This window comes from Salvelinus namaycush, unplaced genomic scaffold (assembly GCF_016432855.1).
Source record: "Salvelinus namaycush isolate Seneca unplaced genomic scaffold, SaNama_1.0 Scaffold289, whole genome shotgun sequence".
Classification (NCBI taxonomy): Eukaryota; Metazoa; Chordata; class Actinopteri; order Salmoniformes; family Salmonidae; genus Salvelinus; species Salvelinus namaycush.
The window spans coordinates 45804-68387 of record NW_024059774.1 but is presented as its reverse complement, the minus strand read 5'-3'; the positions used below and the strand labels follow the sequence as shown (position 1 = coordinate 68387).

Below are 22584 nucleotides of genomic sequence, written 5' to 3'. Positions count from 1 at the left end.
TGACATGTCAGAGAGATCTTAGACAGACTGAAGACTGAACCTTTGTTCCCGGTGAAAGGTCTTCTATCAGGGACTTGGGATGAGTCCCACATGGCGCCCGATTCCCTATTTAGTGCACTACTTCAAAATCACATTTTAACTAGGCAAGTCAGTTAAGAACAAATTCTTATTTACAAAGACGGCCTACTCCGACAACAGTGCAGTAATGCTGGTGTTTCTATCTCCAACAGTGCAGTAATGCTGGTGTTTCTAGCTCCAACAGTGCAGTAATGCTGGTGTTTCTGTCTCCAACAGTGTAGTAATGCTGGTGTTTCTATCTCCAACAGTGCAGTAATGCTGGTGTTTCTATCTCCAACAGTGCAGTAATGCTGGTGTTTATAGCTCCAACAGTGCAGTAATGCTGGTGTTTATGGCTCCAACAATGTAGTAATGCTGGTGTTTCTATCTCCAACAGTGTAGTAATGCTGGTGTTTCTAGCTCCAACAGTGCAGTAATGCTGGTGTTTCTATCTCCAACAGTGCAGTAATGTTGGTGTTTCTAGCTCCAACAGTGCAGTAATGCTGGTGTTTCTAGCTCCAACAGTGCAGTAATGCTGGTGTTTCTATCTCCAACAGTGTAGTAATGCTGGTGTTTCTAGCTCCAACAGTACAGTACTGCTGGTGTTTCTAGCTCCAACAGTGTAGTAATGCTGGTGTTTCTAGCTCCAACAGTGCAGTAATGCTGGTGTTTATAGCTCCAACAGTGTAGTAATGCTGGTGTTTCTATCTCCAACAGTGTAGTAATGCTGGTGTTTCTAGCTCCAACAGTGCAGTAATGCTGGTGTTTCTAGCTCCAACAGTGCAGTAATGCTGGTGTTTCTAGCTCCAACAGTGTAGTATTGCTGGTGTTTCTAGCTCCAACAGTGCAGTAATGCTGGTGTTTCTATCTCCAACAGTGTAGTAATGCTGGTGTTTCTAGCTCCAACAGTGCAGTAATGCTGGTGTTTCTAGCTCCAACAGTGCAGTAATGCTGGTGTTTCTAGCTCCAACAGTGCAGTAATGCTGGTGTTTCTATCTCCAACAGTTCAGTAATGCTGGTGTTTCTAGCTCCAACAGTGCAGTAATGCTGGTGTTTCTATCTCCAACAGTGTAGTAATGATGGTGTTTCTAGCTCCAACAGTGTAGTATTGCTGTTGTTTCTAGCTCCAACAGTGCAGTAATGCTGGTGTTTCTAGCTCCAACAGTGTAGTAATGCTGGTGTTTCTAGCTCCAACAGTGCAGTAATACTGGTGTTTCTAGCTCCAACAGTGCAGTAATGCTGGTGTTTCTATCTCCAACAGTGCAGTAATGGTGGTGTTTCTAGCTCCAACAGTGCAGTAATGCTGGTGTTTATAGCTCCAACAGTGTAGTAATGCTGGTGTTTATGGCTCCAACAGTGCAGTAATGCTGGTGTTTATGGCTCCAACAGTGTAGTAATGCTGGTGTTTATAGCTCCAACAGTGTAGTAATGCTGGTGTTTCTATCTCCAACAGTGTAGTAATGCTGGTGTTTCTATCTCCAACAGTGCAGTAATGCTGGTGTTTATAGCTCCAACAGTGTAGTAATGCTGGTGTTTATGGCTCCAACAGTGTAGTAATGCTGGTGTTTCTAGCTCCAACCGTGCAGTAATGCTGGTGTTTCTATCTCCAACAGTGCAGTAATGCTGGTGTTTCTAGCTCCAACAGTGTAGTAATGCTGGTGTTTATGGCTCCAACAGTGCAGTAATGCTGGTGTTTATAGCTCCAACAGTGCGGTAATGCTGGTGTTTCTATCTCCAACAGTGCGGTAATGCTGGTGTTTCTATCTCCAACAGTGCGGTAATGCTGGTGTTTCTATCTCCAACAGTGCGGTAATGCTGGTGTTTCTATCTCCAACAGTGCAGTAATGCTGGTGTTTCTAGCTCCAACAGTGCAGTAATGCTGGTGTTTCTAGCTCCAACAGTGTAGTAATGCTGGTGTTTCTAGCTCCAACAGTGCAGTAATGCTGGTGTTTCTAGCTCCAACAGTGCAGTAATGCTGGTGTTTCTAGCTCCAACAGTGCAGTAATGCTGGTGTTTCTATCTCCAACAGTGCAGTAATGCTGGTGTTTCTATCTCCAACAGTGCAGTAATGCTGGTGTTTCTATCTCCAACAGTGCAGTAATGCTGGTGTTTCTATCTCCAACAGTGCAGTAATGCTGGTGTTTCTATCTCCAACAGTGCAGTAATGCTGGTGTTTCTAGCTCCAACAGTGTAGTAATGCTGGTGTTTCTAGCTCCAACAGTGCAGTAATGCTGGTGTTTCTATCTCCAACAGTGCAGTAATGCTGGTGTTTCTAGCTCCAACAGTGCAGTAATGCTGGTGTTTCTAGCTCCAACAGTGCAGTAATGCTGGTGTTTCTAGCTCCAACAGTGTAGTAATGATGGTGTTTCTAGCTCCAACAGTGTAGTATTGCTGGTGTTTCTAGCTCCAACAGTGCAGTAATGCTGGTGTTTCTAGCTCCAACAGTGCAGTAATGCTGGTGTTTCTAGCTCCAACAGTGCAGTAATGCTGGTGTTTCTAGCTCCAACAGTGCAGTAATGCTGGTGTTTCTAGCTCCAACAGTGCAGTAATGCTGGTGTTTCTAGCTCCAACAGTGCAGTAATGCTGGTGTTTCTAGCTCCAACAGTGCAGTAATGCTGGTGTTTCTAGCTCCAACAGTGCGGTAATGCTGGTGTTTCTAGCTCCAACAGTGCGGTAATGCTGGTGTTTCTAGCTCCAACAGTGCGGTAATGCTGGTGTTTCTAGCTCCAACAGTGCGGTAATGCTGGTGTTTCTAGCTCCAACAGTGCGGTAATGATGGTGTTTCTAGCTCCAACAGTGCGGTAATGATGGTGTTTCTAGCTCCAACAGTGCGGTGATGCTGGTGTTTCTAGCTCCAACAGTGCGGTGATGCTGGTGTTTCTAGCTCCAACAGTGCGGTAATGCTGGTGTTTCTAGCTCCAACAGTGCGGTAATGCTGGTGTTTCTAGCTCCAACAGTGCGGTAATGCTGGTGTTTCTAGCTCCAACAGCGCGGTAATGCTGGTGTTTCTAGCTCCAACAGCGCGGTAATGCTGGTGTTTCTAGCTCCAACAGCGCGGTAATGCTGGTGTTTCTAGCTCCAACAGCGCGGTAATGCTGGTGTTTCTAGCTCCAACAGCGCGGTAATGCTGGTGTTTCTAGCTCCAACAGCGCGGTAATGCTGGTGTTTCTAGCTCCAACAGCGCGGTAATGCTGGTGTTTCTAGCTCCAACAGCGCGGTAATGCTGGTGTTTCTAGCTCCAACAGCGCGGTAATGCTGGTGTTTCTAGCTCCAACAGTGCGGTAATGCTGGTGTTTCTAGCTCCAACAGTGCGGTAATGCTGGTGTTTCTAGCTCCAACAGTGCGGTAATGCTGGTGTTTCTAGCTCCAACAGTGCGGTAATGCTGGTGTTTCTAGCTCCAACAGTGCGGTAATGCTGGTGTTTCTAGCTCCAACAGTGCGGTAATGCTGGTGTTTCTAGCTCCAACAGTGCGGTAATGCTGGTGTTTCTAGCTCCAACAGTGCGGTAATGCTGGTGTTTCTAGCTCCAACAGTGCGGTAATGCTGGTGTTTCTAGCTCCAACAGTGCGGTAATGCTGGTGTTTCTAGCTCCAACAGTGCGGTAATGCTGGTGTTTCTAGCTCCAACAGTGCGGTAATGCTGGTGTTTCTAGCTCCAACAGTGCGGTAATGCTGGTGTTTCTAGCTCCAACAGTGCGGTAATGCTGGTGTTTCTAGCTCCAACAGTGCGGTAATGCTGGTGTTTCTAGCTCCAACAGTGCGGTAATGCTGGTGTTTCTAGCTCCAACAGTGCGGTAATGCTGGTGTTTCTAGCTCCAACAGTAATGCTGGTGTTTCTAGCTCCAACAGTAATGCTGGTGTTTCTAGCTCCAACAGTAATGCTGGTGTTTCTAGCTCCAACAGTAATGCTGATGTTTCTAGCTCCAACAGTAATGCTGGTGTTTCTAGCTCCAACAGTAATGCTGGTGTTTCTAGCTCCAACAGTAATGCTGGTGTTTCTAGCTCCAACAGTAATGCTGGTGTTTCTAGCTCCAACAGTGCGGTAATGCTGGTGTTTCTAGCTCCAACAGTGCGGTAATGCTGGTGTTTCTAGCTCCAACAGTGCGGTAATGCTGGTGTTTCTAGCTCCAACAGTGCGGTAATGCTGGTGTTTCTAGCTCCAACAGTGCGGTAATGCTGGTGTTTCTAGCTCCAACAGTGCGGTAATGCTGGTGTTTCTAGCTCCAACAGTGCGGTATTGCTGGTGTTTCTAGCCCCAACAGTGCAGTAATGCTGGTGTTTCTAGCTCCAACAGTGCGGTAATGCCGGTGTTTCTAGCTCCAACAGTGCGGTAATGCTGGTGTTTCTAGATCCAACAGTGCAGTAATGCTGGATAAAAGGGGTGGAGGCTAGAAGGGGTTTGGAGGGGGAGGATAGAAAGGGGGGAGGATATGGGGGGGGAGGATATGAGGGGGAGGATAGAAGGGGTGGGGGAAGTTAGGAGGAGGAGGAGGATAGAAGGGTGGAGGATAGGAGGGTGAGGATGTGAGGATAGCAGGGCGAGGATTGGAGGATAGCAGGGCGAGGATTGGAGGATAGGAGGGAGGGATAGGAGGATAGCAGGGCGAGGATTGGAGGATAGCAGGGCGAGGATTGGAGGATAGCAGGGCGAGGATTGGAGGATAGCAGGGCGAGGGTTGGAGGATAGCAGGGCGAGGGTTGGAGGATAGCAGGGCGAGGGTTGGAGGATAGCAGGGCGAGGATTGGAGGATAGAAGGGCGAGGATTGGAGGATAGCAGGGCGAGGATTGGAGGATAGCAGGGCGAGGATTGGAGGATAGCAGGGCGAGGATTGGAGGATAGCAGGGCGAGGATTGGAGGATAGCAGGGCGAGGATTGGAGGATAGAAGGGTGGAGGATAGGAGGGTGAGGATGTGAGGATTGGAGGATAGCAGGGTGAGGATTGGAGGATAGCAGGGTGAGGATTGGAGGATAGCAGGGCGAGGATTGGAGGATAGCAGGGTGAGGATTGGAGGATAGAAGGGCGAGGGTTGGAGGATAGCAGGGCGAGGGTTGGAGGATAGCAGGGCGAGGATTGGAGGATAGAAGGGCGAGGATTGGAGGATAGCAGGGCGAGGATTGGAGGATAGCAGGGCGAGGATTGGAGGATAGCAGGGCGAGGTTTGGAGGATAGCAGGGCGAGGATGTGAGGATAGCAGGGCGAGGATTGGAGGATAGCAGGGCGAGGATTGGAGGATAGCAGGGCGAGGATTGGAGGATAGAAGGGTGGAGGATAGGAGGGTGAGGATGTGAGGATTGGAGGATAGCAGGGTGAGGATTGGAGGATAGCAGGGTGAGGATTGGAGGATAGCAGGGCGAGGATTGGAGGATAGCAGGGTGAGGATTGGAGGATAGCAGGGTGAGGATTGGAGGATAGCAGGGCGAGGATTGGAGGATAGCAGGGTGAGGATTGGAGGATAGAAGGGCGAGGATTGGAGGATAGCAGGGCGAGGATTGGAGGATAGCAGGGCGAGGATTGGAGGATAGCAGGGCGAGGATTGGAGGATAGAAGGGCGAGGATTGGAGGATAGCAGGGCGAGGATTGGAGGATAGCAGGGTGAGGATTGGAGGATAGCAGGGCGAGGATTGGAGGATAGCAGGGCGAGGATTGGAGGATAGCAGGGCGAGGATTGGAGGATAGCAGGGCGAGGATTGGAGGATAGCAGGGTGAGGATTGGAGGATAGCAGGGCGAGGATTGGAGGATAGCAGGGCGAGGATTGGAGGATAGCAGGGTGAGGATTGGAGGATAGCAGGGCGAGGATTGGAGGATAGCAGGGCGAGGATTGGAGGATAGCAGGGTGAGGATTGGAGGATAGAAGGGCGAGGATTGGAGGATAGCAGGGCGAGGATTGGAGGATAGCAGGGCGAGGATTGGAGGATAGCAGGGTGAGGATTGGAGGATAGCAGGGTGAGGATTGGAGGATAGAAGGGCGAGGATTGGAGGATAGCAGGGCGAGGATTGGAGGATAGCAGGGTGAGGATTGGAGGATAGAAGGGCGAGGATTGGAGGATAGCAGGGCGAGGATTGGAGGATAGCAGGGCGAGGGTTGGAGGATAGCAGGGCGAGGGTTGGAGGATAGCAGGGCGAGGATTGGAGGATAGCAGGGCGAGGATTGGAGGATAGCAGGGCGAGGATTGGAGGATAGCAGGGCGAGGATTGGAGGATAGCAGGGCGAGGATTGGAGGATAGCAGGGCGAGGATTGGAGGATAGCAGGGCGAGGATTGGAGGATAGCAGGGCGAGGATTGGAGGATAGGAGGGGCGAGGATTGGAGGATAGCAGGGCGAGGATTGGAGGATAGCAGGGCGAGGATTGGAGGATAGCAGGGCGAGGGTTGGAGGATAGCAGGGCGAAGATTGGAGGGTGGAGGATTGGAGGATAGCAGGGCGAGGATTGGAGGATAGCAGGGCGAGGGTTGGAGGATAGCAGGGCGAGGGTTGGAGGATAGCATGGCGAGGGTTGGAGGGGGGAGGATGGTTGTGTGCATGCTTAGAAAACATACATGCGAACTTCAAATTCTTTGACCTCTCAGAGAAGTCTTCCTCGACCCCTAGCAACAGTCACCTCTAGATAACCTTGACAACAAGCTGAGCTGTGTGTCTAAAGCATGTCAGTAAAGGTTGTTGTCTAACTCTCCCCGTCTCTTCTATTTCTCTTGTCTGGCGTAGTGTTTTACAGAGCCTTTTATTGGAAATACACCGCTCTGGGGATTTGTCATGCATGTCTTATTTGGACAGTGTTCTGAGCTCTCAGTGAGGTGTGAGGGTGTGAGGTCTGAGCTCTGGCAAAAAAGATAAGTGCTAGCTCCTCGGCAGAGAGGGAGATGGGGTGGTGAGGGAAATATAAAAAGGAGGGAGAGGCAGGAGGATGAGGGAGAGGCAGGAGGATGAGGGAGAGGCAGGAGGATGAGGCAGGAGGCAAGAGGCAGAGGTAGAGAGAGACAGGAGGATGAGGGGTAGAGATGGGGGTTGAGGAAGAGATGGAGGGGAAAGAGGGAGACGGGTGATAATGGGGAGGGAGGGAGGGAGAGAAGAGGAAGAATGAGAGGAGGGAGAGAGGGGGAGGAAGATGAGAGAGGAGGAGGTAGAGGAAGAATGAGAGGAGGAGAGCGGTTGTCAGTTATTCCTAGTCCTAATTCTGGAGCAGGGCCATGTTGCTATGAGACAAGGGGTGCATAGCAATTAACATGTCTTGTGTTGTCTCTTAATTGTTGGGATCAGTTCTCTGTGCTGCTCAGAGACAGAGAGAGAGACAGAGAGAGAGACAGAGAGAGAGACAGAGAGAGAGAGAGACAGAGAGAGAGACAGAGAGAGAGAGACAGAGAGAGAGAGAGAGAGACAGAGAGAGAGAGAGACAGAGAGAGAGAGAGACAGAGAGAGAGAGACAGAGAGAGAGAGAGACAGACAGAGAGAGAGAGAGAAAGAGAGAGAGAGAGAGACAGAGAGAGAGACAGAGAGAGAGAGAGAGAGAGAGAGAGAGAGAGAGAGAGAGAGAGAGAGAGAGAGAGAGAGAGAGAGAGAGAGAGAGAGAGAGAGAGAGAGAGAGAGAGAGAGAGAGAGACAGAGAGTGTTTTCTTTGTTTAGGAGTGTGTGTGTGTGTGTGTGTGTGTGTGTGTGTGTGTGTGTGATATTATTCCAGTTCATGTGGAGGTTTCCAGAGGTGGGACCAAGTGACTATTATTCCAGTCACAAGGTCAGAGTCTCAAGTCAAGTCCCAACTAGAACGGTTTGAGTCAAGTCCAAGTCGTACGTTTTTTCAAGTAAAATAAACTACACATTCAATAGCTTGTTCAATTACACATCTTTGTCTATTTATTGATGCTACCAGACAGACATTAAATTACACATCTTTGTCTATTTATTGATGCTACCAGACAGACATTTTCATTATTTTGTCTATAACATATTTTGATTATGTCACAATACATTTCAACAAATGCCAAATGCAGCTTCATATTCGTTTCATACTGAAGACCAGTCTGTTCTAGTCATCGATGCCTCATTGCTGCTGTGCTTCAAGGTAAACAGTTCATATTCTGGATCTCCAAACAGTTTTTGGAGCTGCATATTTACTATGCCAATCATCTCTCCCTACAATTGAGATTTGTGCTGCACCAGATGCTATAAATTCAAATTCAAGCTGCTTTATTGGCATGAAAAACATTGTGTCAATATTGCCAAAGCAACAATGTATACAATATACATTGTAATACAATTATAAACAATGACAAATAATAATATAGAATGGCAGTAAATAATAATCCAAAATTAAATATAAAAATAGTAACAATAAAATGGTAACAGTCAATAGTCGAATGTAATGTAGTAAATATAAAACATTTAAAGAAAATGAAACTATAACTAACTTATAACTAAATAATAATAATAATAATAACTAAATATCCTATAGCTGTAAATCCGCAAGCTGTTCGCTAGCTCTGTTGTTCTCAAACATTTTGACCTGCAACCCCCCCCCCCCCCCCCCCCACCCCAAAAGGGGTGGTTCATGACCCCGGTGCACAATCGCTGCCCAAAACAGTGACGCATTTTCAAACTGCAAGACACCCATGTAAACTGCCTTTTACACCCTACATTTTGAGATGAAAGTCATTCATGTTAGTAGCCATTATCAACGAGGGATATCATGTCACTTCTCTGGTGTCCAACAGGATAATACGCCCTACCTTACCTGTATGCAGTGGAGATTGAAAGACAAGGAAAGCACGGTCTGTCTGCAACTTGCCTGCCTGCAGCTCGTTGCCTGTCACTTTGGAGGGCCTGCCTGCCTGCCTGCCTGCCTGCAGCTCGTTGCCTATCACTTTGGAGGGCCTGCCTGCCTGCCTGCCTGCCTGCCTGCCTGCCTGCCTGCCTGCCTGCAGCTCGTTGCCTATCACTTTGGAGGGCCTGCCTGCCTGCCTGCCTGCCTGCAGCTCGTTGCCTATCACTTTGGAGGGCCTGCCTGCCTGCCTGCCTGCCTGCCTGCCTGCAGCTCGTTGCCTGTCACTTTGGAGGGCCTGCCTGCCTGCCTGCCTGCCTGCAGCTCGTTGCCTATCACTTTGGAGGGCCTGCCTGCCTGCCTGCAGCTCGTTGCCAACTTGGGAAGCCCCTTTCTTCCTCACAAATAGCAGAATAAATTCCCCAGAATGTTACATCTTCATCCTATCATATTGAAGGCTGTGATGTTAGTGTGATGTTACTGCTGTCTTCAGACATACAGCCAGTAACCAGCCAAACTAGGTCTGTCTGAAATATGAACCTGATCAGTGCAATAGCCGGGTAGACTAACGTTATCGTTCTGGCCAAGATGTGTCCGTAGTGGATTGATAAACGGTATGGATAACTGTCTTTTATAGACGGGTCATTTAAACGTAGGCCTATTGGAGAAAACGAAACGAGCTGCTGGGTCTGCTGTCTGGAGACTCGTCTGGATCTGAAGACTCGTCTGGATCTGCTGTCTGGAGACTCGTCTGGATCTGCTGTCTGGAGACTCGTCTGGATCTGCTGTCTGGAGACTCATCTGGATCTGCTGTCTGGAGACTCATCTGGATCTGCTGTCTGGAGACTCGTCTGGGTCTGCTGTCTGGAGACTCGTCTGGATCTGCTGTCTGGAGACTCGTCTGGATCTGCTGTCTGGAGACTCGTCTGGATCTGCTGTCTGGAGACTCGTCTGGATCTGCTGTCTGGAGACTCATCTGGATCTGCTGTCTGGAGACTCGTCTGGATCTGCTGTCTGGAGACTCGTCTGGATCTGCTGTCTGGAGACTCGTCTGGATCTGGAGACTCGTCTGGATCTGCCGTCTGGAAACTCGTCTGGATCTGGAGACTCGTCTGGATCTGCCGTCTGGAAACTCGTCTGGATCTGGAGACTCGTCTGGATCTGCTGTCTGGAGACTCGTCTGGAGACTCATCTGGATCTGGAGACTCATCTGGATCTGCTGTCTGGAGACTCGTCTGGATCTGCTGTCTGGAGACTCGTCTGGATCTGGAGACTCGTCTGGATCTGCTGTCTGGAGACTCGTCTGGATCTGGAGACTCGTCTGGATCTGCTGTCTGGAGACTCGTCTGGATCTGCTGTCTGGAGACTCGTCTGGATCTGCTGTCTGGAGACTCGTCTGGATCTGCTGTCTGGAGACTCGTCTGGATCTGCTGTCTGGAGACTCGTCTGGATCTGCTGTCTGGAGACTCGTCTGGATCTGGAGACTCGTCTGGATCTGCTGTCTGGAGACTCATCTGGATCTGCTGTCTGGAGACTCGTCTGGATCTGCTGTCTGGAGACTCGTCTGGATCTGCTGTCTGGAGACTCGTCTGGATCTGCTGTCTGGAGACTCGTCTGGATCTGTTGTCTGGAGACTCGTCTGGATCTGCTGTCTGGAGACTCATCTGGATCTGCTGTCTGGAGACTCGTCTGGATCTGCTGTCTGGAGACTCGTCTGGATCTGCTGTCTGGAGACTCGTCTGGATCTGCTGTCTGGAGACTCGTCTGGATCTGTTGTCTGGAGACTCGTCTGGATCTGCTGTCTGGAGACTCATCTGGATCTGCTGTCTGGAGACTCATCTGGATCTGGAGACTCATCTGGATCTGCTGTCTGGAGACTCGTCTGGAGACTCATCTGGATCTGTTGTCTGGAGACTCGTCTGGATCTGCTGTCTGGAGACTCATCTGGATCTGCTGTCTGGAGACTCATCTGGATCTGGAGACTCATCTGGATCTGCTGTCTGGAGACTCGTCTGGAGACTCATCTGGATCTGTTGTCTGGAGACTCATCTGGATCTGGAGACTCATCTGGATCTGTTGTCTGGAGACTCGTCTGGATCTGTTGTCTGGAGACTCGTCTGGATCTGCTGTCTGGAGACTCGTCTGGATCTGCTGTCTGGAGACTCGTCTGGATCTGCTGTCTGGAGACTCATCTGGATCTGCTCGCCCACCTTTGAGCAGCTAATGCTGATCAATGGTCCTTGGTCAACAGTCAAGACGCACAACAACTTGATTCTGAAGCACAGATGAGTTGTTTTTTTAGGCAGTAACTTGGTGCAGTACCGTAGGAAACCAGATCAAATAGACTAAGGTGTGTGTGTGTGTGGTATCTGTAGACAATTAAAATATGGATAAAAAATTCCCATTCAGTTTCATACTCGTGACCCACGTTCAGAAGCACTGCGCTAGGTCACCTGACCTGTATTGATTGACAGTTTGCTGGTCCAATCAGAGGGCCGACTGTGCGTTTCACTAGTCAATCTGTTGCACGTTTTTTTGTGTTTTTTTTGCAATGTGCAATGCAGCGGCTGATGTCTCTGGCTACGTGGAGAGTAATCCTTGGAGACTGTGTGCCACAAAATGAGTGACAAAATGTTACAAAACCTGGCCACAGAATTTCAAGTCATCAGTCTCAAGTCAAAGTCGAGTCCCCGAGTCTTGAGTCTCCAAGTTCAGTCTCAAGTCATCGAATGTGTGACTCGAGTCAGACTCAAGTCCAAGTCATGTGACCCGAGTCCACAACTCTGGAGGTTTCTGTGTTGTCATACATACCCTAGGACCTTTCTCCTTACCAGTAGATTATCCACGTCTGTATCAGTTTCATCAATCACTCTCCTTACCATATCACAGTCTCAGTGACTCACTTCTCTCCCGGAAACACTGTCTATTACAGACCACGTCCCAAATAGAACTCTATTCCCTATATAGTGCACTACTGTTGACCAGAGCCCATATAGAACTCTGGTCTAAAGTAGTGCACTATGTAGGGAATAGGGAGCCATTTGGGACACAGGCCTTGTCAGTTACAGTGTAGTCCAGCTGTTATACTAGTAGCTGTTTAACAGACCTAATGATAGACTGCCTCCTAAATGGTCCTAAGGGCCCTGGTCTAAAGTAGTGCACTATATAGGGAATAGGGTGCCTTTTGGGACACAGGCCTTGTCAGTTACAGTGTAGTCCAGCTGTTATACTAGTAGCTGTTTAACAGACCTAGTGATAGACTGCCTCCTAAATGGTCCTAAGGGCCCTGGTCTAAAGTAGTGCACTATATAGGGAATAGGGTGCCTTTTGGGACACAGGCCTTGTCAGTTACAGTGTAGTCCAGCTGTTATACTAGTAGCTGTTTAACAGACCTAGTGATAGACTGCCTCCTAAATGGTCCTAAGGGCCCTGGTCTAAAGTAGTGCACTATATAGGGAATAGGGTGCCTTTTGGGATACGGACTTGGGAGTCGTAATGACCATTATAGGGGTCAGTGGGCTGTGTGGATACGTGCATACTGGACATAGTTGGAGGCAGGGTGTGTGTGTGTGTGTGTGTGTGTGCGGCAGAGACTCCGAAGGAAACCAATCTAATTGTCCTGATATTACTCTGTTCCTCTTCAGATTACATAAAGCCTCAAGCTCTTTCTCTTGTCATTGTGTCATTTATGGAAATGTTTCTTCCTTTCTCTGGAGCTCAGAAGGGAAGGAGACTGTTAGCAGAAGTGGGGTTTATTTTAGGTTTTTTTTGCCAAAAAAACAATTTAGTTATTTCACTTTCACTTTGATTTCTGATGCTGAATAAGGGCTTGATCTTTGGCCAGAGTTGTATTGTATAAGCTAAATGGTAAGCTTCACTTCTAAATCTTGTACAATAAGATTATTTTAGATGTACTGAGAACAAAATAAGTTGTGGCTTGTGTCAACAAACAGGAAACTGAAACTGAAATCCTAGAGGGAAAAAAAATATCTATATTTGTCAGTAGGAGCACTCCTGCTCATCTTTTCCATGGAGAGCACAGAGGTTGATACACACAGATCCATGCTGTTCTGCACAGTGGGATAAGGTGTGTCTTGGCCAGCCCAGTCCCAGCCAGAACCAATAGTAATATACACACAGTCCCAGCCAGAACCAATAGTAATATACACACAGTCCCAGCCAGAACCAATAGTAATATACACACAGTCCCAGCCAGAACCGATAGTAATATACACACAGTCCCAGCCAGAACCGATAGTAATATACACACAGTCCCAGCCAGAACCGATAGTAATATACACACAGTCCCAGCCAGAACCGATAGTAATATACACACAGTCCCAGCCAGAACCGATAGTAATATACACACAGTCCCAGCCAGAACCGATAGTAATATACACACAGTCCCAGCCAGAACCGATAGTAATATACACACAGTCCCAGCCAGAACCGATAGTAATATACACACAGTCCCAGCCAGAACCGATAGTAATATACACACAGTCCCAGCCAGAACCGATAGTAATATACACACAGTCCCAGCCAGAACCGATAGTAATATAATACAGTGCTCTGAAAAAATATTGTCCCCCCTTTCTAATTTTCTCGACTTTTGCATATTTTTTTATACTGGAATGTTGTCAGATCTTCAACCAAAACCTAATATTGGATAAAGGGAACCTGAGTAAACAAATAACACAACAATTTGCATATTTACTTAATTGATTTGATGAACAAAGTTATGCAACACTCAATGCCAAGGTGTGAAAAAGTAATTGCCCCCAAGGACACTCAATAACTGGTGCCACCGTTTAGCTGCAATGACTCCAACCAAAACACTTCCTGTAGTTGATCCGTCTCTCACGTCGCTGGGGAGGGGGTTCTGGCCCACTCTTCCATGCAGAACTGCTGTAACTCAGCAACGTTTGTGGGTTTTCAAGTATGAACTGCTCATTTCAAGTCCTGCCACAACATCTCAATTGGGATTAGGTCTGGACTTTGACTAGGCCGTTCCAAAACTTCTAATGTGTTGCTTTTTAGCCATTTTCATGGAGAATTTTTGGACGTTTTGGATCGTTGTCTTGCTGCATGACCCAGCTGTGTTTCAGCTTCAGCTCACAGATGGATGGCCTGACATCCTCCTGTAGAATTCTCTGATACAGAGCAGAATTCATGGTTCCTTCTATTAAGGCAAGTCGCCCAGGTCCTGAGGCAGCAAAGCATCCCCAAACCATCACACTACCACCACCATGCTTGACCGTTGGTATGAGGTTCTGGGGAATACATTGTTTGGTTTTCGCCAGACATAATAGGACCCATGTCATCCAAAAAGTTATACTTTTAACTCATCTGTACGTAGAACATTCTTCCAAGAGTCTTGATGATCATCCAGGCGCTTTTTGGCAAACTGGAGTCAACTTCTTGGATGAGATGGGTCCCATTTATGTCTGGCGAAAACCAAAGGACTTCAGGGGCTTATTCTGTTGCAAAACATTTCGTCAATGGAATGAAATAGGGAGGGATCTACCTGAATTTGTCCAATAGAAACTCTTGTTTTAGTGTTTGGACTGATGATTATTACACCCCAGGTGCAAAACTGTGGCCTACTGAGGTTTCCCAAACTGTTCGTGCTTTGACCCTTTTCCATGTCCCAGTGGCCCAGCAAGGCACGTACCCCTCAAGCTGCTCCATGTATTTCCATTGTGCCCTTGAGCAAGGCACTAACCCCCTCAAGCTGCTCCAGGTATTCCCAGTGGCCCAGCAAGGCACGTACCCCTCAAGCTGCTCCAGGTATTCCCAGTGGCCCAGCAAGGCACGTACCCCCTCAAGCTGCTCCAGGTATTCCCAGTGGCCCAGCAAGGCACGTACCCCCTCAAGCTGCTCCAGGTATTTCCCAGTGGCCCAGCAAGGCACGTACCCCTCAAGCTGCTCCAGGTATTCCCAGTGGCCCAGCAAGGCACGTACCCCTCAAGCTGCTCCAGGTATTCCCAGTGGCCCAGCAAGGCACGTACCCCCTCAAGCTGCTCCAGGTATTCCCAGTGGCCCAGCAAGGCACGTACCCCCTCAAGCTGCTCCAGGTATTCCCAGTGGCCCAGCAAGGCACGTATCCCTCAAGCTGCTCCAGGTATTTCCCAGTGGCCCAGCAAGGCACGTACCCCCTCAAGCTGCTCCAGGTATTTCCGTTGTGCCCTTGAGCAAGGCACGTACCCCCTCAAGCTGCTCCAGGTATTTCCGTTGTGCCCTTGAGCAAGGCACTAACCCCCTCAAGGTGCTCCAGAAGGCACCACCGCATCTCCTACTAAGGTGTCATTTCCCCGTGTGGGCCCCGTGTGGCTCAGTTGGTAGAGCATGGCGCTTGCAACGCCAGGGTTGTGGGTTCGTTTCCCACGGGGGGCCAGTACAAAAAAAAATACAAAAAATAAAAAATAAAAAGAAAGAAAAAAAAACCCCAAAAAGTATGAATGTATGTACTTGTAAGTCGCTCTGGATAAGAGCGTCTGCTAAATGACTTAAATGTAAATGTAAAATTTCCTGTCTCCCTTCAGGTGATCATCAACAGCACCATCACCCCCAACATGACCTTCACCAAGACCTCCCAGAAGTTTGGCCAATGGGCTGACAGCAGAGCCAACACCGTGTTCGGACTGGGGTTCGCCTCCGAGCAGCAGCTGGCCAAGGTACTGATTCCTTTTCTGTTTTAAAAAGACAATGGTGCACTACTTTTGACTAAGGCCTATAGGACAATGGTGCACTACTTTTGACTAAGGCCTATAGGACAATGGTGCACTACTTTTGACTAAAGCCTATAGGACAATGGTGCACTACTTTTGACTAAAGCCTATAGGACAATGGTGCACTACTTTTGACTAAAGCCTATAGGACAATGGTGCACTACTTTTGACTAAAGCCTATAGGGACAATGGTGCACTACTTTTGACTAAGGCCTATAGGACAATGGTGCACTACTTTTGACTAAGGCCTATAGGGACAATGGTGCACTACTTTTGACTAAAGCCTATTCGGCCAATGGTGCACTACTTTTGACTAAGGCCTATAGAGCCAATGGTGCACTACTTTTGATCAGGTTCCATTTGGGACATGTGATTACATCATCATTAAGCGACACACACATCGCTTGTATCCAGTGATGTGTTTTTATATTTTAATTTGAACTTGTATTAATCAATCTTTTTCCTTGTTTATTTTTCTCATCTTGTTTCAGTTTGCTGAGAAGTTCCAGGAAGTGAAGGAAGCAGCGAAGCTAGCCAGGGACAAGTCACAGGAGAAGATGGAGACATCGAGTAACAATTCCCAGGTAACATACGCGCACACACACAGAGGCACGCACACAGACACATGGTCACACACATGCACAAACACACACACCCATAATAACATGTGAAGAAGCGGTGAATTGCACACACACACACGGTCAGTAGCACGCATGCATGCGCACACACATACAGTTGAAGTCGGAAGTTTACATACACTTAGGTTGGAGTCATTAAAACTCGTTTTTCAACCACTCCACAAATTTCTTGTTAACAAACCATAGTTTTGGCAAGTCTGTTAGGACATCTACTTTGTGCATGACACAAGCAATTTTTCCAACAATTGTTTACAGACAGATTATTTCACTTATAATTCACTGTATCACAATTCCAGTGGGTCAGAAGTTTACATACACCAAGTTGACTATGCCTTTAAACCGCTTGGAAAATTCCAGAAAATGATGTCATGGCTTTAGAAGCTTCTGATAGGCTAATTGACATCATTTGAGTCAATTGGAGGTGTACCTGTGGATGTATTTCAAGGCCTACCTTCAAACTCAGTGCCTCTTTGCTTGACATCATAGACCTCCACAAGTCTGGTTCACGTTCATCTGTACAAACAATAGTACGCAAGTATAAACACCATGGGACCACGCAGCCGTCATACCGCTCAGGAAGGAGACGCATTCTGTCTCCTAGAGATGAATGTACTTTGGTGCGAAAAGTGCAAATTAATCCCAGAACAACAGCAAAGGACCTTGTGAAGATGCTGGAGGAAACGGGTACAAAAGTATCTATATCCACAGTAAAACGAGTCGACATAACCTGAAAGGCCTCTCAGCAAGGAAGAAGCCACTGCTCTAAAACCGCCATAAAAAAGCCAGACTATGGTTTGCAACTGCACATGGGGATAAAGATTGTACTTTTTGGAGAAATGTCCTCTGGTCTGATGAAAAAAAAAAATAGAACTGTTTGGCCATAATGACCATCGTTATGTTTGGAGGAACAAGGGGGAGGCTTGCAAGCCAAAGAACACCATCCCAACCGTGAAGCACGGGGGTGGCAGCATCATGTTGTGGGGGTGCTTTGCTGCAGGAGGGACTGGTGCACTTCACAAAATAGATGGCATCATGAGGCAGGAAAATTATGTGGATATATTGAAGCAACATCTCAAGACATCAGTCAGGAAGTTAAAGCTTGGTCGCAAATGGGTCTTCCAAATGGACAATGACCCCAAGCATACTTCCAAAGTTGTGGCAAAATGGCTTAAGGACAACAAAGTGAAGGTATTGGAGTGGCCATCACAAAGCCCTGACCTCAGTCCCATAGAAAATTTGTGGGCAGAACTGAAAAAGCGTGTGTGAGCAAGGAGGCCTACAAACCTGACTCAGTTACACCAGCTCTGTCAGGAGGAATGGGCCAAAATTCACCCAACTTATTGTGGGAAGCTTGTGCAAGGCTACCCGAAACGTTTGACCCAAGTTAAACAATTTAAAGGCAATGCCACCAAATACTAATTGAGTGTATGTAAACTTCTGACCCACTGGGAATGTAATGTTAGACATAAAAGCTTAAATAAATCATTAGCTCTACTGTTATTCTGACATTTCAAATTCTTAAAATAAAGTGGTGATCCTAACTGACCTAAAGCACGGATTCTTTACTCGGATGAAATGTCAGGAATTGTAAAAAACTGAGTTTAAATGTATTTGGCTAAGGTGTATGTAAACTTCTGACTTCAACTGTACATACACACACTCAGTAATGAGTGACTAGATGTAGTAAAGTGATACTTGGGGTGTGGAGGTCAAAGGTGACAGGGAGTCACTTATCATCTGCCAGCCGCCAAACAGACACATAATCTACCCTGGGAGGGAGAGAGGCTGTAATGTGACGGGTCAGAGCTGTAACAAGTCTGCTGGATGTGTTACATTCTCATCAACAGCCTGAGGACAGTATTCTGACTGTTCTATTCTAACATCTCATTAGTATTCTGACTGTTCTATTCTAACATCTCATTAGTATTCTGACTGTCAGTTCTATTCTAACATGTCATCTCATTAGTATTCTGACTGTCTGTTCTATTCTAACATGTCATTAGTATTCTGACTGTCTGTTCTATTCTAACATGTCATCTCATTAGTATTCTGACTGTCAGTTCTATTCTAACATGTCACCTTATTAGTATTCTGACTGTCAGTTCTATTCTAACATGTCATTAGTATTCTGACTGTCTGTTCTATTCTAACATGTCACCTCATTAGTATTCTGACTGTCAGTTCTATTCTAACATGTCATTAGTATTCTGACTGTCTGTTCTATTCTAACATGTCACCTCATTAGTATTCTGACTGTCAGTTCTATTCTAACATGTCATTAGTATTCTGACTGTCAGTTCTATTCTAACATGTCATTAGTATTCTGACTGTCTGTTCTATTCTAACATGTCATCTCATTAGTATTCTGACTGTCAGTTCTATTCTAACATGTCATCTCATTAGTATTCTGACTGTCAGTTCTATTCTAACATGTCATCTCATTAGTTTTCTGACTGCCAGTTCTATTCTGACATGTCATCTCATTAGTATTCTGACTGCCAGTTCTATTCTAACATGTCATCTCATTAGTATTCTGACTGTCAGTTCTATTCTAACATGTCATCTCATTAGTATTCTGACTGCCAGTTCTATTCTAACATGTCATCTCATTAGTATTCTGACTGTCAGTTCTATTCTAACATGTCATCTCATTAGTATTCTGACTGTCTGTTCTATTCTAACATGTCATCTCATTAGTATTCTAACATGTCATCTCATTAGTATTCTGACATGTCATCCATCTCATTAGTATTCTGACTGTGTACGCTCCCTATTTAAGCCCCTAAACTCTCTGGATGTATTGGTTTGAGGCCCAAATGGAACCCTATCCACTATGTAGTACACTACTTTTGACCAGAGCCCATGACAACCGTAGCATGTGTTCTCTTCATTTGGTCAGACATCAGATCGTTTAATCACATTCCTATTCAGAGAAAACTGGACTCTATTACTGTCTATTACTCTCCATTTATTAGATAACGTTGAATAGGCTTTTTAATTTGCATAGATCATTATTTAATATGTGCTCTACTGGACTGTAATGATAATATCTTCATTAATTAACCAGTAGTTGATTGTTTTTGGATTTATAATCTCTCTTGGACAGAGCCACGTCAACATAACTGGTACCTTGTAGAATCTGTGGGGAAGGAATGGGAATGAGTGGGCTAACAAGCAGCAGTAGTTCCTGTGTTTTGAGTTTTTCCATCGCTGGTTATTTGGACAAATCACGATTTTGACACGGGTTATAGCATCTTTCACATTTCTGAAGGGGACATTCGGCCCATCATTTGTTGAGAGACGGTGGAGCTCCTCGTTCTAGCATCTCTTAATCCCCTCAGCTATGGACCCAGAAATTAATCGAGCAGCTGACCAATTACGTGAGACTTTAGTTCTGGGTTAACCGAGATGGTTGTGTTCATTAATATATTCCTGGTTTACCTGATAAACCCTTGCAACAGAGAGGAGAGGATGGCTGTGTCCTAAATAGCACCCTATTCCCTATATAGGGAATAGGGTGCCATTTGAGATGTAGACTATAACTACATGGTGTCTCAGAGCTGTTCAGTACTAACTAGCTGTTACTATCTGACTGTTTACTATACTACAATGTGTTACATAGCTGTTTCAGTACTAACTAGCTGTTACTATAACTAATGATGTTTACAGAGCTGTTGTTCATGTACTAACTAGCTGTTACTATCTGACTGTTTACTATAACTACATGGTGTCTCAGAGCTGTTCAGTACTAACTAGCTGTTACTATAACTACATGGTGTTACAGAGCTGTTCAGTACTAACTAGCTGTTACTATCTGACTGTTACTATAACTACATGGTGTTACAGAGCTGTTCAGTACTAACTAGCTGTTACTATAACTACATGGTGTTACAGAGCTGTTCAGTACTAACTAGCTGTTGCTATAACTACATGGTGTTACAGAGCTGTTCAGTACTAACTAGCTGTTACTAGCTGACTGTTACTATAACTACATGGTGTTACAGAGCTGTTCAGTACTAACTAGCTGTTACTATAACTACATGGGGTTACAGAGCTGTTCAGTACTAACTAGCTGTTACTAGCTGACTGTTACTATAACTACATGGTGTTACAGAGCTGTTCAGTACTAACTAGCTGTTACTAGCTGACTGTTACTATACTACATATGTTTACAGAGCTGTTCAGTACTAACTAGCTGTTACTATACTACATGTGTGTTACAGAGCTGTTCAGTACTACTGCTGTTACTATCTGACTGTTACTATAACTACATGGTGTTACAGAGCTGTTCAGTACTAACTAGCTGTTACTATCTGACTGTTACTATAACTACATGATGTTTCAGAGCTGTTCAGTACTAACTAGCTGTTACTACTGACTGTTACTATACTACATGTGTTTACAGAGCTGTTCAGTACTACTAGCTGTTACTATCTACTGTTACTATAACTACATGGTTTTACAGAGCTGTTCAGTACTAACTAGCTGTTACTAGCTGACTGTTACTATAACTACATGGTGTTACAGAGCTGTTCAGTACTAACTAGCTGTTACTATAACTACATGGTGTTACAGAGCTGTTCAGTACTAACTAGCTGTTACTATAACTACATGGTGTTACAGAGCTGTTCAGTACTAACTAGCTGTTACTATCTGACTGTTACTATAACTACATGGTGTTACAGAGCTGTTCAGTAAACTACTGTTCTACTGACTGTTACTATAACTACATGGTGTTACAGAGCTGTTCAGTACTAACTAGCTGTTTACTGACTGTTCTATAACTACATGGTGTTCAGAGCTGTTCAGTACTAACTAGCTGTTACTACTGACTGTTACTATAACTACATGGTGTTACAGAGCTGTTCAGTACTAACTAGCTGTTGCTATAACTACATGGTGTTACAGAGCTGTTCAGTACTAACTAGCTGTTACTAGCTGACTGTTACTATAACTACATGGTGTTACAGAGCTGTTCAGTACTAACTAGCTGTTACTATAACTACATGGTGTTACAGAGCTGTTCAGTACTAACTAGCTGTTACTATCTGACTGTTACTATAACTACATGGTGTTACAGAGCTGTTCAGTACTAACTAGCTGTTACTATAACTACATGGTGTTACAGAGCTGTTCAGTACTGACTGTTACTATAACTACATGGTGTTACAGAGCTGTTCAGTACTAACTAGCTGTTACTATAACTACATGATGTTTCAGAGCTGTTCAGTACTAACTAGCTGTTACTAGCTGACTGTTACTATAACTACATGGTGTTACAGAGCTGTTCAGTACTAACTAGCTGTTACTATAACTACATGAGTTTACAGAGCTGTTCAGTACTACTAGCGTTACTAGCTGTGTTACTATAACTACATGGTGTTACAGAGCTGTTCAGTACTAACTAGCTGTTACTATACTCCATATGTTTAGAGCTGTTCAGTACTAACTAGCTGTTACTAGCTGACTGTTACTATAACTACATGGTGTTACAGAGCTGTTCAGTACTAACTAGCTGTTACTATAACTACATGGTGTTACAGAGCTGTTCAGTACTAACTAGCTGTTGCTATAACTACATGGTGTTACAGAGCTGTTCAGTACTAACTAGTGTTACTATCTGACGTTTACATACTACTGGTGTTTCAGAGCTGTTCAGTACTAACTAGCTGTTACTATCTGACTGTTACTATAACTACATGGTGTTACAGAGCTGTTCAGTACTAACTAGCTGTTACTATAACTACATGGTGTTTCAGAGCTGTTCAGTACTAACTAGCTGTTACTATCTGACTGTTACTATAACTACATGGTGTTACAGAGCTGTTCAGTACTAACTAGCTGTTACTATCTGACTGTTACTATAACTACATGGTGTTACAGAGCTGTTCAGTACTAACTAGCTGTTACTATCTGACTGTTACTATAACTACATGGTGTTTCAGAGCTGTTCAGTACTAACTAGCTGTTACTAGCTGACTGTTACTAAACTACATGGTGTTACAGAGCTGTTCAGTACTAACTAGCTGTTACTATCTGACTGTTACTATAACTACATGGTGTTTCAGAGCTGTTCAGTACTAACTAGCTGTTACTAGCTGACTGTTACTATAACTACATGATGTTACAGAGCTGTTCAGTACTAACTAGCTGTTACAATACTACATTGTTAGAGCTGTTCAGTATAACTAGCTGTCTACTGACTGTACTATACTACATGGTGTTTACAGAGCTGTTCAGTACTAACTAGCTGTTACTATCTGACTGTTACTATAACTACATGGTGTTACAGAGCTGTTCAGTACTAACTAGCTGTTACTATAACTACATGGTGTTACAGAGCTGTTCAGTACTAACTAGCTGTTACTAGCTGACTGTTACTATAACTACATGGTGTTACAGAGC

At 45.7% G+C, this 22584-nt stretch overlaps 1 protein-coding gene across 2 annotated transcripts in view; it reads left to right on the top strand.

Moving 5' to 3' along the window:
• LOC120039656 (homer protein homolog 2-like) overlaps window positions 1-22584 on the top strand; it is a 130980-nt gene that overhangs the window by 63358 nt on the left and 45038 nt on the right. For both annotated transcript variants that reach the window (XM_038985064.1, XM_038985065.1), the window contains exons 3-4: window positions 15356-15487; window positions 16033-16125. In XM_038985064.1, the coding sequence (XP_038840992.1) occupies window positions 15356-15487; window positions 16033-16125 (225 nt within the window). The remainder of the gene's footprint in view (window positions 1-15355; window positions 15488-16032; window positions 16126-22584) is intronic.